This window comes from Molothrus aeneus, chromosome 15 (assembly GCF_037042795.1).
Source record: "Molothrus aeneus isolate 106 chromosome 15, BPBGC_Maene_1.0, whole genome shotgun sequence".
Classification (NCBI taxonomy): domain Eukaryota; kingdom Metazoa; phylum Chordata; class Aves; order Passeriformes; family Icteridae; genus Molothrus; species Molothrus aeneus.
Window position 1 is genome coordinate 15,924,673 of NC_089660.1, and position 17,504 is coordinate 15,942,176.

General features: G+C 39.8%; 1 protein-coding gene across 6 annotated transcripts in view; it reads left to right on the forward strand.

Annotated features, from left to right (window-relative positions):
- The window catches only part of ANKHD1 (ankyrin repeat and KH domain containing 1), a 99,952-nt gene that overhangs the window by 11,166 nt on the left and 71,282 nt on the right, over positions 1 to 17,504 (forward strand). For all 6 annotated transcript variants that reach the window (XM_066560254.1, XM_066560255.1, XM_066560258.1 and 3 more), the window contains exon 2: positions 3,379 to 3,532. In XM_066560254.1, coding sequence (XP_066416351.1) covers positions 3,379 to 3,532 — 154 coding nt within the window. The remainder of the gene's footprint in view (positions 1 to 3,378; positions 3,533 to 17,504) is intronic.

The window sequence follows — 17,504 nt, forward strand, 5'->3', positions numbered from 1 at the left end:
AGCTTCTGGGGTTTGGGCTGGGAAGGTGAAATTGCTTTGGCAGTTAGAATAATATCTGGAATCCATGTGTTCCTAACCAGCCTTCCCAAGTAAGATGCTTATTAACTGCCCAAAGCAGCTCGCAAAATAATCCAAAAATAGCACAGTGACTGGTTACTCTATCACTTTGCTGCAGATCTGATTAGGATAGAGCAGAGTGCCTAAATTTTGCCACATGAGCAGTGCATTATGTCTTCCAGGAATGCTAATATGAAATATGTTTGGATTTTTTACTTGCTTGTTTTGATTTTTAATGCAGTTTATTTTTTGTTTAAAAAGCCAGATTTGTTTGATATATTTGCAATAGTTTGATATTTCAAAAAAATTATTATTATATATGATTATTATAGGTCACTTCCATTCACAAGAGACATCTGATCAATTAGGTAATTTCTCACTCTGTTATTAGTGATAAGATATCCAACTGTTCATTCTCTCTAGCTTTGTCTTAGTACGTGAGAAACTGCATTGATTTACAGAAATGTCAGACATTCTGACTTGAAAATACATTGAAGTTTATTCTGGGAGACTGGCAGTGGTGCAGCTATTTTAATGTTTTGCATATGGATTTTCAGTATTTTCACACTCAAGATATATTTTTATTGTGGGTATGTTGTTAAGCTCTTACTAAAAATCAAAATAAAACCTAAAAATTGATGCTCAACATGTGCAGTAATAATGAAAGCATCTGCCTTCCTATGATACAAAACTATGATGAAAGTATTGTATATGAAGCAAGAATTTTTGAGAGATTTTAATTGAGCAAGGTCTCTGGAAGTACAGTTCCTGATGTAAAGAAGAGCTGAAAGGCAGGAAGAGTTAATAAAAGAGCAGACTGCACCAGTACTACCCAACTTGTATTCTTAAGTAAAAACTGTGTGTGTAATTTACTCTAATTAGTAGTGTTTGCACAATCATTGTTAAAAATACAGACTTATTTAGAGATTCCTGTAAGCAAAATGTATTCCCTGTTGGGGAGACAGAGGTTTCTTGGAAGCTGAATATTTGAATGGTGAATTAACACTGATTTAGGCTCTAGAGGTGGATTGTTGCCTGTAAAATCCAGTAAATATATCCCAGTGAGCTTGTGCTGGCAGCAGTCAGGGAGAAAATGGTCCATATCTTTCCCAAAGTGTCAAAACCATGAAGTTGTAGAATTTGCAGCAGGACAGCTTCTGGCAGGTTCTGCAAGGCTGCTGTGCTCCCCTTGGCTGAGGAGTGCCTGGCTCTTCCCAAGGCTGAGCCCTGAGGCTTGCCAGGAGCCACTGAGTGTTTCTGCACTGTTTGTTGTTCTCAAGTGCAGTTCCTTCAGTGGGAGGTGGCATTTTTACTCCTTTTGGTATGTCCTCAAAAGGGAGGACTGCTGGTAAATGTAGGGAAAAATGTCCAGAAGAATGTAATAAAATTTCTTTTATCTAGTTCTCAGCTGTATATAATGAATGGTCATGCAGGCACAGTGGGAAGTTCTGCCCTTCACCAGATCACACAAACATGTTGCAATAGGAATAATATTTCCATCATATTAATGCCTTGGGTAGTCTTGTGGGAAAAATGGAAAACCCTGAAGTGCTCATGTAGGTGGTAAGGGTGAATTTTCCCAGAAGTCAGTTTTGCATCAGAACTCATGAAAGCATGGAGTCCTTAAGCAGGCTATGGACTAACCTGGAATTTGAGTTCTGCTGAGGGGGCTCTTACTGTAGGGATGCATTTTGCTGTGAGTTGTAAATAGCTCTTCTTTGTTTGTAGTAAAAATATGTATCACTGGTGTAGGCCACTAATTTTCTGCTCATTTAATGTTCAACTCTTCCTTGCAATGACAGTTTCTTATTTGAGGACTGTTGCTTGGACTAACCTAGAAATCTTGCTTCTCTGAGCACCAAATCAGAGCCTGCTGCCTTACCTTTAATATTTGTGTTTGGCACACAAGATCTGTAAGCTGGCTGGGATCACAAATATCCACTGAGATGTGGGGCTCGTGTTTGGTGTTCCTAAAAAGTCATACTTGCTCCTGTTCCCATGATATTCCAATGTGAGCATTTCCCTGGCACACAGGGCCGGCTCGGACACCAGGGGATAGTGTTACAGGCATTTACATATCAAAAAGGGGAAGAAATGAACGAGCCCAAGTTGCTCTTGAATAGCAGTGCTCTGTGCTGCTCCCAGATCCTGTTAACGTTGTTCACACAATGGAGCACTTAATGAATTTGCAGATGGCCTGATTTGGTTTTTTTTTAAGTATAAATTTTCCTTTTCCAGGGGAAACAAGATGGTAGTTTTCTGCTGGGGTGAGAAAAATAGGGGGAAGTATTTTGGGGAAAACTGGGAAAGGGAGATGAGACTGGGGCATGAAGTGGGAGAGGGCAGCAGTGGCTGAGTAACAGCAATGTCTCATTTCTACAGCAAATCTAAAGCACCAATAGTGTTGGTACAGATAACAGACAACATCTAATTATGAAATAATGTTTTTGTCTTAAAATACTACTGAAAATAGAGGAAATCATTCTGAGCTTGGGAGATTCTGAAATGTAGCTGTGCTCTCTTTAGAGTGTGAGTCAGGTATCCTCCTTGTTTACTCTGGCAAGCTGTCATAAAACTGCAGTGTGTTGTGTTGAGTAATTCCATGGGCTTGTGTTTGGAGGTCACGTGGGGCACTGGTGGGACAGCATTATTGCTGCTTGGTTGGAATACCTGCCTGCTTCATCCTGCTGCAGATCTGTTCTTGTCCAGGAAGCAGAGCAGACTGGGGTAATGCTGAGTGCCAGCTTGGAAACAGATGTTTTGGTGTTGAGTTTTGGTCAATTCTTGTGTTCTTGCTCAAAATAAACAAAATCTTTGTGCTACCTCTGTTGAAATTACTTTTAAAAGAGAAATGAAAGGCATCTTGGGAAAACATTCCATCTTAGCCTGGCACTCAGATAGGTCCAGCTGTACCACAGTCATTACTGGTGGCTTTTATTAATAACATGGTAGATGAGCTTCTGGTGACAAAGATGTTACTGCTTCTTGTGTCTGCCTGTTTGGGTGGTTAACTGTGCAAACATGCATTACACTTATTCAGTATTTTATCTGAGTTGACCTTGCTGTATTTAAAGTGGTTTAAATTGGAATTTTTGCAATAATTTTTTTATGCAGGGTGTTTGTATTTTGTGACTTTAACTACCTCTTCAGTGAGATGGCCAGATGTTTTCTGTAGTTTTGTTCTATGAACTTGGCAGTTAAAACACAAATATGATGGTACAGTTAGATTATTTTAGTGATATTTTTTGGGGGGTAGTATTTTAGATTAACTTTAAAGCTTCCAAAATGGTAAAATTGTTTTTTTTTTGACTTGGCAAACAGGTTGAATCATTTATTTTGGACCAAGAAGATCTTGATAACCCAGTACTCAAAACCACATCGGAGTTGTTCCTATCGAGTGCTGCAGAAGGTGCAGACTTGAGAACTGTGGATCCAGAAACACAAGCAAGACTAGAAGCCTTACTGGAGGCAGCAGGTACTTTCCTTGTGTAGTTCTTTTTCTGAACCTGACTTGTGCACAGATCTGGCAGCACATAAATTTTGACACTAGTGAAATGTTCAGGAGTTTGGAAATTTCCCAGGATGAGCAGAACATGGAAAAGAAGTTCATAACTCTTACAAGTGTTGCAGGTTGCTTATTCCATTCTTTCTGTACTTACAGAGTTAGAAAAATTAATTTGAATTAAATGGTATTTCATTGACTTGAGATTACATATGTTATGAGAGGGAGAATTAATGGAGAGAGAATAGAAGGAAGTAGACTTGCTGAAATTACTTTTATTCCTGCTGCTTTCGTCAATATATAATTGTTAATTCATTACTCCAGAAATTTAAAGGTAAAATACTTTTTTTCTCTGTTTTAACTTACACAAAAGCATTTTTGCATTTTCTAGTTCTGAGGTATCACTATTGGAAAATACATATTAAAAATTCCTGTTTTGGAACAGACCTGATGAACATAGCTGCTTCTACATTTATTAGCTTAAGAGTAAAAGCTTGACTAATTCAAATCCTCCTACAATTTGTGACTGGGATGTTTGTAATGGATTTGGAAATTATTTGTTAGTTTCAAAATTCCAAGGACAAAAAGATATAAAACTCCTGCTCTGAAACAAATCACATTTGATCATCATGGGTGTATACTCAGACTTGTAGTGGTGTGCTGAAATTGGAGTTCTCACACCTTACTTTGGAACATTAAGGAGCTACATAAAATAGCACTTATTTGCAGGTGTGTAGATGCTAAGCTGTGTACAGTCTTAAAGGAGAATTTTATTCTAAGGAAGCAAAAGGGGCAGGGTTGTGATTTGGGTTCTCTTTGCATTTTGGATTTAAAAAAAAACCCAACTTAGAACACAGCACAGCTTTTATCAGCAGGAAGTTGCAGCAGCCTATCTGCTGTAACTCTTGAGAACCAAACTTTGTTTTGTGGGGAAGACAGGCTGTTTCTGGGATATTACATGCACTGAGGGAATTTAAATAATTTACTCCCTTTTGAAGCACTTTTAAAAATGCAAATCAGTTCTTCTCATGTACCTGGTGGCTGCTGTGTCCCAAAGCCTATTTCTGGCTTTATAAATTGCTGGTGTTGTGGGGCAGTGCTGGGGCTGCAGTGCTCACAGGGATCTCAGACTATTTGACATATCCAGGAGGTGCCTTTGCTGCTTGTAGCACCTGTGAGAATGCTGTACTCAGATTTCTAAGCAGTAGTTGGGTATTTGTCCCCAGGATTAGATAATTTGTTTTTTAGCTGAGGTTTCCATGTCTTGGTTTTCCCAAGTACATGAGCAGAGCAGAAGGAATCTGGAAAGAAGAGCAAATAATAAAAAGGAGTGCCTTTGTTTGGGGACTTCATCTCCCTCTCTAGAAAGACTGGACAAAATTAATGCCACTTGATGAATGTGTGAGATCAAAAGAGTGAAAATACTCTTGGGAAAGTTCTCTAGTTAAGCTGTACTTGTATTTCCCACTGTGGATTGGAATACTAAAAATAACAGGCTAACCTAAAGAAGATGCTGAATGAATCTGGTAGTTCATTAATAAAAGCCATAATTTGACAGTGATGGAAAAAGAAGTTAGTGTTTTTGGGAGATGTTCTAATATCTTCACTGGATTTATCTGGCTGGTTTGGCTGAAAATGCCTTTTTTAACCCTGACTGAGCTTCTAGGCTTCCATCATGGCAACCTAGTGTTGGACCTTTGTATTCTTTTGCAGTTTGACAGAAGCAAGTGATTTCTGCTGTTCTTTTAGTCACAGTTCAGTCCTCAGCATTAAGGATAGCTTGGAAAAGTAGATGGCAGAACTGTGGCTCAGACTCATTTAAAGCCTTGTCTGTAGCTTCCAGCCATAGCTTGGCCTTGGTTGTGATGATCCCCCTGTGAGAGGCTTGATTCCATCTTAAAACCTAGAAAAAAAATCAATCTTGTGTTCAGTGTCTTGATTTCTTAGGGTTTCTCACGTGCCAGGTGTGTGGATGTGTCATTAGGATTTCATGAGTGTGCCTTGCAGAACTGGTTTTGCTCATTCTTCTTGAATCCTTTAATGCTCCGGTCGCACATGGCCGTGTTGTTTATCAGCTCAGGAAGGAAAGTTCTAGCAACTGCAGCCACGTGGGATTTTGTTCTTCAAAGTACTTGTGCAGAAGTGCTTTTCAACCATTGTGTGCTGTGTGATTTGTAGGAGCTGTGTTTTGTTTGTAAGGAGCTGTCTTGATTTGAGAGCTGCTGCTCAGGCAAGTGGAGAAGCCAGAGGTTATTTGAACTGCTTGAAGATGTTTCTGTAGGTTGTATTTACCCACCATGGGAGTGCTGGGTATTTTTTCACTTGCTTGTTTGACTTGCTTATTCTGTTTCAAGGATTGTGGGTGTTGAAGGTGGGAGCCTTAAGCCAAATTTCCAGCAAGAGGGTTGTGTCTCACCCCCCTTGGCATAGCAGCAATTACACACATGTACATATCCATGTGCACCCAAAAATTTCTTGTTTTTCTGTAAAAACCTGCCAGATTAGCTTCAGTTTAGACAACCATACTTTATTCTGTGAAAGAACAGGCACTTTATTAATGAACAACTACCTTTAAACAGCTGTCAATGTTTGTATTATTTCACAAAAAATAGTTCTACAACCTGAAGACCAAGACACCATTGTAAATATCAGTTGTTTCCACCTTCAGAAATTGAAGATAAATTAACACAACTGACTGGTGTTGTTTGGCAAGTTTTAACCTAAACAAACCAAGTCTTGTATATCTTCCTTCAGTTTAACTCCTATTAGCAGAGAAGGCATTTATAGGTAAAATAACCTATGGAATGAGAACCATCCTGCTTGGAGGATGTTTCCATTTTTCAAGCTGTAATTAAACAGATTATTAGTATTCTGAGAGTGGAGTCCTGCTCTGCACTAGAAACATTTCGCTCCAGTGTTAATTAGGGTACTGTGGATTTCTTAAAATAATATTTCAGCTCTGAAGAGTCATGATTCTTGTGTGGATCTTCAGAAAGAAAGGATCAAATGCTCTTTTTAGGGGCAGAATTTGACAGCTGGAGATGAGAGCTCTTTGCTACTGGGAATGAATGGTTGGGGTGTTGAGAGCTCTTGTTCTTCTTGGTGAGTTCTTTGTGGGTCCTCAAGATGTGTTGGTGAAAGGGCAAAGTGGGATAATTCCAACAGGTTAAACCAGTTTCATTTTCTGTTCCCAACTTGTATCAGCATCAGGAAGGGGAAATGACTCTCTTGTGTTGTGCAGTGTCTTTCTGCTGGTTGTTTTTGAAGATAGAGAAAGGTGTTGGTTCAGGCACATGGCCAAATAAAAATCTGGGGTGCCCATTTGGTGTATTCTGCAGCAAAAGCACAGATTACTACAGAAAGTTGTGAAATGTCAAAATGTTAATCCCTGCAGTTAAAATACCCTGTTGATAGTGTTTCAGCATGGTTTGGCTGAGTTTTCTGGGAAGTGAAAGAGAGTGTTACTGAACTGCTTTTTGACTTGAGGAAATAGCTTGAGTGCCTGTGTCCCTTCCAGCAGAGATTTTAAGTGTGTTCCTTCTCAATCTGAATGTTGAAACACTTTGACAATGAAGCATCAAAAAAAAAGATGCAGAAGAAAGTGGTAAAGAAACTTCAGCTGCCTTTGGGGGACTTGATGTTCCTGTATCTACACAGGGAGTAGTTCTGTAAGCAGTGAGTTCTCCAGGACTCCCACTATTGTTTGCAAAGAGGCTTGTGATGAAAATATTTGGAGAGGGAGAATGTTGAGCCAAAGGTTTGTTTAATGAAACATGTGAATAGTCCATTCTTATGTTCAAACAGGGAGCAGAGTTATCCTTCTTTTCTGATGAAATACAATGTTAAAGGTGGCTGGAGACCCTCACAAATGGTTTGGTGGTTTTGGGACTTTTAGGGATTAATTGTAGTGTAAATGGTGAAAGAGAAATGGAGTTCTAATAATGTGTCTGTTGATACCTGTGAATTTCAATAGTTCATTCAGGCATGAGGGCCTGATGCTGCTCTTTGGAAAAGCTGGTAGGGTGGTGGTGGGGGGAAAGGTTGTGTATTTTGGAACTGGGAAAGGCAAAAAGTGGAAGTGGAAATACAGAACAGAGATCATAACATGAATGAGCCCAGATGAAATCTGCCTGCTTTAGGATAAACTAAAAGGTTAGAGTAGATTCAGCAATTGTGGAATTGAGTGCTTTCCTCTGTACATGTATATTTCTATTTACTCACTTGCCAACCTATTGACCAAACCTGCTTTTTTTTTTTTTTTCCCTCCCTTGTGATGTGATCTAACCCATTCATTATTCACTAACAACAGGGGTTACCAGGGAGTGAGCTGTGGTCTAAAAGAACAGTGCCAGGGAGGCACAGCTTGCTTTCATCCTGCATCTGAGGGAACCCTCACAAAGTGACAGAGACTGGGCTAGAGAAATTCTTTGATCATGTTCTTTGATTCATATTTATGATGAATAAGATTCATGTGTGAACTTGGTGTTTCTTTTCTTGGGGCTGATGAAAAACTAAGCTGTGATTTAAATGAGGGTGGGCATTAGAAACTTAATGTCTGAAGGGTTGTCCAAGCTCCACTTGAAACTATAGAAGTGGGGGTCTGCAGGAAACAGATTCATGTTTGTCATTTTATTGGTTGTACCTCTGTGCTTGTGGAATACAGCAAAGGCATTTCTAGATCTGTATTGGGGTTTTGAAATAAAGAAAGAGAAGCAGGATCTTTTTTGGGGGGAATCAAAGAGGATTGCTGGAATTTGAACAAAGATGTAACTTTATTGTAAAAATGTTGCAATATCAAATTTGAAGTGTGTTTAGCCTCCTTCAACATGGCCACAATCTTACCTTAGTCCAGTTATTGTGACTGATTGTAAACCAAGAAAGGCTTTTCACCATAATTTGATCTGATCTAAAATCCTTGGTATTATATGGGCATAGTATACAGACCAAATAAAGGAAACAATTTTCACTGGGACAGTTTGAACAGGCTCCACTGTAGGTGTTTCTGTAGAGATCAAAGCAGCCCTGCCACTGAAATCACCACTGAATTGTTCACTGCAAAGTTTCTGCCTTTTGAGATACTGGCACATTGCAATGACTTACTCATTTTCTTTCTTCACCACCTAAAGATTCAGAGTGGGAAGGAATATATGGTATGTGAAACATAGAGATTTGTTGTGCTTTTGAGTAAGTTGGATAAACTCAATTGAGTGCATGTAATTGAATTATTAATATTATATCTCTCTGAGATTTTGCATGATTTAAATATTTTTTCTATTCTAGTAAGCTTTTAGATTAGAAAAAGTCTAGTCTAATCCTGCTCTTAGTCAAATTAACTTCTATGCTTTGACAATGTGTTAAATGTATCAGCTTCATATTTTTTAGCTGTTTTCCAGATGGATTTTGCTGTGAAGAACAATCTTATTGTCATAACACTTAAATTGCTGCCTTTAGATATCAGATGTTGCCTTACCAGCTCTGAAAGCTTTACTTCTGGAATTCTTTGGCAAAGATGATTTTAACCTTTTTTCAGAGGGGATGGGGAGTGAGAAGAGATGAGACAAAAAACTTACCAGTTTTATTTTGTCAAGTATAAAAATTGGCTGGGGTTCTCCTCAATCTCTCAAGTTGCCTACATATTTATATATATCTGTGTATGTATGTCAGGGGGAGTAATAAGTAATCAGTAAGTTCTTCATGATTGTACCATAAACAATTTGTGCAATCCTCCTTTTAACAAGAATTTTTTCAGTTCTGGATATAGTTTTTATTAACTCAGCTTCTCCTTTCTATTTTCCTTCTGTTGTATTTTATTTTTCATGCAAGCTGGATTCTTCTGTAAGATGAAACACCCTTTGGCCTCTTGTTCCAATATGGGAATCATATTATTGCTGGTTAAAAACTTTTTTCCATTCAGTATTGATTTCAGGACTTCTTCCTATATTAGTACTTGGAGTAGCTTCAGCCAAAAGGAGTTGGGGAGAGTTTGGGCAGGAGAAAAGCAGCAGTGCTTTATTGCCAGTCCTGTGGATGGAGATGGGATGTAGCTGTGCAGAGCTGTTCTCTTGGCTCTGTGTCCCTGCCTCCTCTCAGCAGGGGCTGTGGTGTTGTCCTTGGGATGCTGGCAGGGAGGGGAGCCGAGATGGGAGCTCTGGGAAATGAAGCAGTTTCTGCTCTTGGAAGTTGGAGTTGACCAGAAAGTGACTCTTCTCCTGAAATGTGTCAGGAGAGAGTGAGGAGGGAGACAAGCCTCAACCTCTTGTTTGTATCTTCTGCAAGAAGAGTCTTAGTAGTTTATTAAAAAACCTGAATTACACTAACTTGACATCTGTGTTTGCTTTTTTTTGTTATTTGTCAGTCATGTCGTTTCCTTAGCACATGGTGCTAAAATCAGAGTTTAGAAGTGTTCAAAAGAAAATTTGAATACTGGCTGGATGCTTTGGGGTGCACAGGTGATCGGATTTTAATCAGTTTTTCAGATTTCCCTTTTTGGTTTGGTTTTTTTTTTAATGTTCTGTAGCTTAATATTCAAGCATGGTGGCAGTAACCAGTGCCAGGCACTTGCTCCATACTGGACTAACTGGTAAGTCAGGTCAGGAGTGTGGATGTGGAGCCACACCTCCTGGAGCTGGGGGAAGTGTCCTGTGGGGAGTCACTGCACTGGAGCAGGGCTGTTGGCTGCCAAAACACTCTGGGCCATGTTCTGGGTCTGGAGACACCTCCAGGGGTGGGCTGTGACACATCTGTCTATAACACTTCTGACAGTTCTGTAATCCTAGCAAATATTTGGGGTCTTTTAAAGAGTCAGATTTACTGAGTCATCAATACTTTGCAGTGTAACACATGAATTGGTTGATTTTTTAAAATTGTTTACTCAACTTTGACAAAATGTTACTGTTGTATGTTCGGGAAGTAATTATAAACAAGTTTCTGGGAAATCAAATGGTAATAAAGTATATGCATAGCACAAATGATTAAGTTCTGCTTATTTCTAGAAAGTCAAGCTAGTTTTCACCAGATTAATGAAAAACAAAACATGTGAAATATACTGCCACTTATCTTTGATTCTACTTATGGAAACAAGTGGCTTTTTTACAGTGAGGTATGAGCATCTTTGTTTCCTGCTATAAATTATTTTGTGCTGTTTGACAGACCTTACTTTGAAAGCTAAGAACTTAAATCTCTAAATTTAAAATGAGCTGTAATACATTAAACATCTTGCACAAAAAGGCAGGTTATATTCTTTGTGAATATGAATTATTTAAATACTTGAAGATCCAATACATACTAGGATATAAAAAAATTATTGCATTGCATAAAGTTATCCTGGTAGTATTCATCAGGAAAGTAGTTGCAGTAGGAGCAAAATGCACTGTGTGGGACTTTTCCCCCTGTGTAATAAACCTTGCCTCCAAACCAAGAATTGTTAACTTGTCATTTAGGCATCACCTTTCTCTGAAATTCTGCACAGCTTCTTAAAAGTTTTTCATAAATTTGGCTGAAAAAAGTCTCTGTAGATTCAGTTTTATCTTCTTCTCTGCCTTCTCCCCAGGCCAATTCAGCTGTGCTTGTGCCATTCCTGCTGGGTGGCTTTAGGAACTGGTTAGACAGACAATCTCCAGTGCTAGAAGCTCCAGAGCACGCCAAGCCCACTGCAGTCCTTGGGCTGAGAAGGTTTTTTGGGCTGCCAGTCCTCAGTGCTGTGTACTGAAATGTGTGACTCAAGGGTGAAGGGAGCACTGAGCTGCTTCCTTTGGAAGAGCTTTGTGAGGGAAGGAAGAAACGTGGAATAAAGCAGTGAGTGGTTTTTAGTGGCTCTGACTCTTGTTTAATGCAGCTCATGTTCAGTGTTCCAGTGCAGCCATCCTTAGAGCTGATTTGCAGACTGATAGCACCCTCAGTTTTTGGGGTTTTTTTTCTAAATAGCATCTAACCTTTTTCTGCCCTTAACTCATGTTCTTTAGACTTTCATCTTCTCTTGCTCTCTGGAGTCTCTGGACGTGATCTCTGTTCTTCATAACTTTTTGCCCCAAATGAGTCCTGTTACTGAAGCTGAGCTCTGTTGATGCATGGAGAGAGGAGTGTTATTTCATCTGTCCTGCAAGCTGTGTTTTGTTTATACATCTCCATTTGTTGTCTTCCTTTTGCCTTTAGTTGCAAGTTGAATTTGTCTTTAAATCTACCACAACTTTTCTGAAGAGCTGTAACAAATTATTCCATATTTGTGCATTTGATTATTCCTGTGTGTGCAGTTGACTGTTCCTGTGTATGTATGTATATATATTTTCTGACACTTGTGTTGAATATGTCCTTTAAAAAAAACACCTTCTCAACTCAGAACCATTATAAAAGCTAAAATTGTGTCTTTGCTTTCAAAGAATTAGTTGGCTTTTGAGTAGCAAGAATGTTCTAACCAACCTGGCCTGACTTCCAGCTGGCTTTGTCTAAAACCAAGGAAGCAGCATGTTTTGGAAGTCTCTGGAGGGAAAGCAGGAAGATTTGCTAATGAGAAAAGGATAAACTTGCACTGTGGCTGTGCTTTTGGCTATCAGCCTTCACTTAGAGAGAGAGCACCCAGTACCAGATCCTCCCCAGCAGCAGAGACACAGCAAGATATAGAACAATACAATTATATATATATATATATATATATATATAATATATATTATATATTATATATATATATAGAAAATATATTCTAGGCTTTACACAGATAAGAGCAAAGACCTGGAGGAAATAGTGAAAGAAGTTTGCTGTGGTAGAAGCTTAATTGGTTGGGCTTTTCCATACTCACTATTGGAAGCAACTCCCTCCATTGGATTCCTGCTTGTTACAGTTTCTCTCTGTGCAGTTCTCAGTGCTCTGAAGAAGCTCAGTAGAACTTGCTCTGTGTGGTGCCATATCTTGGATTCTGTGACCTCAGATGGACATAAGCTCCCATCTGAAGCACTTTAGAGACATGGAGCTGGGTGAAAATGCATCTCTTCCCTTTTGTTTTTAAAACTGCAGGAGGATGCTGCAAAAAACAAATAGATGGGATGACCTCCCCTGGGATGTTCTTGTAGAGGGGTGTTAGCAGTAGATGGGTGTGTTCTTTCTTCAAGTTGGGTCATGATAAAATAAATTCTGTGTTTTCTTTCTGAAGACTGTAGTATCCTGATTTTTGGTAGTTTGGTACTCCAATCTACTGTGGCATTGTCAAAGGATTTACTTTCAAGATCTTTTGTTATGCAGCATGTATGTAATGATAGCAGTACACTGAAAGGCTGTGGATCATTTTAGGCAGAGGAGGGGGTTTCATGAAGAGTTTCTCAAATGTTCAGTTTGAGACATCAATTTATACACTAGTCTGTGCTATACACCATTAGTGTGGTGATTGCTTTTATAAAGAAGTGGTGCACTTGATCACTCTCTGAAAATACTCAGTATTTTGGCTTGCTTTGCCATACATAATTAGCATAAACTGGGGGCTAAAGCTCTGTGGGCTTCTGAGTTAGCTCAGTGATCTTACTGGCACTCAATTTGCTCTTAGATCTTTGCTTGAAAATGTAGTGGTATTTTCAAATGTCTTTATCCCGACAGTCACTGGGTACTGTGTGATAGTCAGAGTTGCTTTGTGATTCAGGGAGGCAATTACAGCCCAGTGGGGCTCAGTTTGCCCCTGACTGCCACAAACTTTGAGAAGAGTTCAAGTGGGCTATTTGTCTATAAATAGCACTCAAAGGTTACTTGAGTTCTTGCCTTCCTGCATCTCTGTTGTGCAGGGGGGTCATATCCTGGGGTCAGTCTCCACAGGGCTGTGATACTTTCCCTTCCTTTAGGTTACTCAAAAAGCAAATCTGCTGTCTACCCGTTGTCCCACTGAATAGGTGGGAGTGTCTGTAAGGTAACTTGTTTTCAAGGGACACAAGCCCTAAAGAGGATGAGACATGAAATACTGAGCTGAGTTAGAATGCTAGAAGTCAAGAACAGGAATTCTGTGCACCTTTCTCAGCATTTTTTTTTCTTCTCTTGATATTTCTCAGGGATATTTGAGGTTTCTCTTTGCTCCCTATCCTCCCACAGTGGGCAGTGCCATTTCCATGTTCCTCCTTCCCTTGTTAGTAGCAGTCTTAGCTCTTTGACATGTATCTTTCAGATTCTTGGAGCCAAGCAATTGTCAGACTTGAAATGAGGAAACATTTCTCTCTGATAAGCCATGAAAGGAAGAACCAGGAAATGAAAAATAATTGCCAACCATTAGCTGTGATATTTTTCTGTAAAATAATTAAATAAATGGTACATTTTTCCATATTTGATGGCACAAAGTAAAAATTTGTAGCTTTCTTTACAGAGGTCATAAGTTCTGCTTCTGGATCATTTAGCAAGTTGCATCACTTGCAAGTTTGCATCACTTCCATAAATGCATCCCATGCAAAACCAGGACACCACCTTTGTAGTTGTGTGGGTAAATATTGCATGCATTACAATCCTAGCTTAAAATAAATTCCCCAAGAGTGACTTAGGGGTTTAAAACTACTTCATATAAGCACCCAGAAGCAATCAGATTCTTCCTTCTCCTCCTTGACATAGAGGAGTGTCTGAGCTGATGTCCAGAGCTCAGAATTGGAGCAGAGCTCCTGTGATTCTGGGTGGGTGACAGCAGCTCCCCATGGCGGGGCTGGGGTGCTCTGGGGTGCACTGGGATGGGCTGGGGTGCACTGGGGTGCTCTGGGATGTGCACTGGGGTGCTCTGGGATGTGCACTGGGATGTGCTGGGGTGCACTGGGGTGCTCTGGGATGTGCACTGGGATGTGCTGGGGTGCACTGGGATGTGCACAGGGATGCACTGGGATGTGCTGGGGTGCTCTGGGATGTGCACTGGGATGCACTGGGATGTGCACTGGGGTGCTCTGGGATGTGCTGGGGTGCTCTGGGATGTGCGCTGGGGTGCACTGGGGTGCTCTGGGATGTGCACTGGGATGTGCTGGGGTGCACTGGGGTGCACTGGGATGTGTGTGCTCATGCTCTGCTGGGCAGGCTGGGGGCAGGTCACTGCCCAGCTCGGCACATGTGCTGACTCTGCTGTTTAACTGTGTCCAGTTCACAGCCAAACAAAGGCAGGCAAACAATTCCAGCCGTGGCTGAAGTTTTCCCTTAGCTAATCACAGCAAGGCTGGTGAGCAGGACACTACCAGAAGAGCATTTGTTTTAAGTCTAGAAGTATAAAATGGAGTTGATTACTCTCTGGTGCTGCAGCCCTGGGGAAGGTGTGGAGGGTTTGTGGCAGGAGGAGATAACCAGGAAGGGAGGACTGGCAAGGGAAAAGGCACTGGGCACCCAAGTAGTTTCCTGTGGTTTTGCTGCTGTGGCAAATGATTCTGGGTGTGTTTTGCTGGCTTTTATCTTTGCTAAGGGTGAAAAAAAAAATCCCTGACTTGGTCATTCAAAAAAATTTTAAAACAAAGTGCTAAGCTCCTATTTTAACTGTGATATCCAGTGTAACTCCCATTTAATCCCAGCAAAGCACCAAAACAAATTCAGGTTTTTCAGAGTCACATAGATAAACCACTGCTCAATCCCATTCTTTTCCTTTATAATTTGAATTAAAGTTAGTACTATGTTTTAAATATTTTTCTCAAATCTTATATTTTCTTGCAATCAAAAGCAAGTTAGGAAGGTCTTAGTTGCCAATGGGTAAGAGTGCTTTTTCTATTAAAAAAATAAAAACCAAACCAGAACAAACCCCAACAATTTAGTGAAGCTGGTAGAAATAGTTGTTCTCAGACAGAGCTGGCAGTTGTTTTCACTGTAATATTGCTTCTGTCCTGATTGCAGCTGCTGCTTTAAAACACAAGGTAAGCCAAGAGTCAGAGTTCCCTCCAGATGGTCACCCACAGTGGGATGGGTGGAAAAGCTGTTTGCTGCTGCTGAAGTACATCTGTAATCATGGCACCAGAATAATTCATGAGGTTTCCATATAAACTACATGCAATATGTGTGAGATCAAAAGCCTTGGTTTGAGTGATCAGCATGATTTTCTGCACATGTGTGATGAGTGTGTGTGGAAGTTGTGGTTCCTCTAAGGGGTCGCCAGTGTTGAGGGTTGCATCTGGGAACTTGTTGCCTTGTAGTAGGACAAATGTTTCTTTGATATAGATTTAATAGAAACAAAATCTTAAAAAAAAGGAAAGGTTAAATTTCTTTATAAAGATCATGGATTAGGGAGCAAACATTTGGAACAAACATTGGGAATGAGTGACTGGAGGGTGTGTGAGGTGGGTAGGACGGTTTGGTGGCTGTTTGCTGTCCTAGTCAGGCAGTAATCTGCTGTTCCTGCATGGTTTTCTCTCCTCTTGCCAGTTCTGGTGGTGCCTAGAAAGATCTTTTGCTGGTCAGATTTATCTTGTGCTGAGAGAAAACTCCCTCTTCTTTTCCCCAGTGTGAGGGCAGTGGGAGAAACATGGGGAGAGGAGGAGCACAAAGTCATCCTTCTGAAGTGGCCAAATGTTAGATTGGCACAAAAAAGCTCATGTTATTTTAGCTTTAGAAAAGGTAACTTAGTGTTCATACCTGGGAGAAAATGGATGCCTAATGAAAGCTTGGAAAAAATCAAACTGACAGAAAAATGAGAGTTCTGCTGTAGCAAAGTCTGGCATGGTCAAGATTTTAAATAAGATGAGGCGTTTTGAGGAGGTAGTTATGTGGATAATTTTTCTGGTATTATTCTGTCCTATTTGACCTCTCATGTGTTAACAAATCTCTGCTAAAAGGTTTAAACCAATATTTTATTTCAGTGTTCTAAGCTAAAATATGTCTGGTATTCCATATCTGTCAAATACCTGTATTCTTCCTTGCATTCTGAAAACAAAGGAATGGGGTGGATTGGGTTGGCAGAGAGAAATTAAATGAAATTTCAGACTCTTTGGGAAGATTGGGATTTTTCTAGAAACATCTGTAAGTCTATATAAAGCTGGTTTTCATTGCTGAATTTGCTTACTGGGTTTCCAAGCTTAACTAAAAATGGAAGTTGGTGGCTGAGGTAGTGAATTCCCTGATTAGGTAACCCTTATTGAAGTGACGTGAGACTAAATTGAAATCTAAATTTATAAATTGATTCTTAATGAATCGAATTTCTCAAAAGAAATGTTAATGAATATTGACTAGTTAATCAAGGATTTGTGTTTGTGTGGAATCTAAAATTAGCTTTCAGAGTGTGAGATATTTAAGCACACTAATGTAAAGAGGAGATGATCTCAAAAAGGAACCCTTGCCATCAAAATGTTACTGAAATAACAGTAAGAACTAACTGGAGCTGGAGAAACTTCCTGGCTTTTGATTCTGGAAAAGGAAAATCTCTCTGCTACAGCTGCCATGCTGGAAAGAGGAGAGAATGTGCTGGAGATTGCTGGCTCCTGTTCCCACAAGTGCATTGAAATAGATGTAAATGCAAGTGTAATATTAAGAGCTTGTAGTGTCAAGTAAGTGAAAAAATGGGAGCTGGAATTAGGAGAAGTTTTCTCCCAAGCTGTGTGTATGTTGGAATGGCCTTTCAGGGTTTTTTTTTCAGGCATTCCCTTTCACTTGTGACTATTGTGGGTGATTTCCTATTATGTTTAAGAGTGTGGATTTGTGAAGAAGGGATATTTTGAGAAAAGGACCCTGAAATACAGTCCAGCATAATAAATTTCTGCTTTTGCCAAAAAATGCTTAGCAGATGATCTGAATATGATTTTTCAGATTGCACTGAGAATGTCATTTTTGAGCATCACAGTTTGCTGTCAGGAGTATGATTTGTAGCACTTGGGAACTCAGCTGCTCTTAAATCTATGGGGAACTGTGATGGTGACACATGAAATATTGTAAAATGCTAATTAATAAAATGTAAAAAAAAAAACCCTCAAGCTGTAGCTCTTAATTTCATGCTAAATGAATTTTATTTAGCATGTCCAAATACTAATTGAGAAGA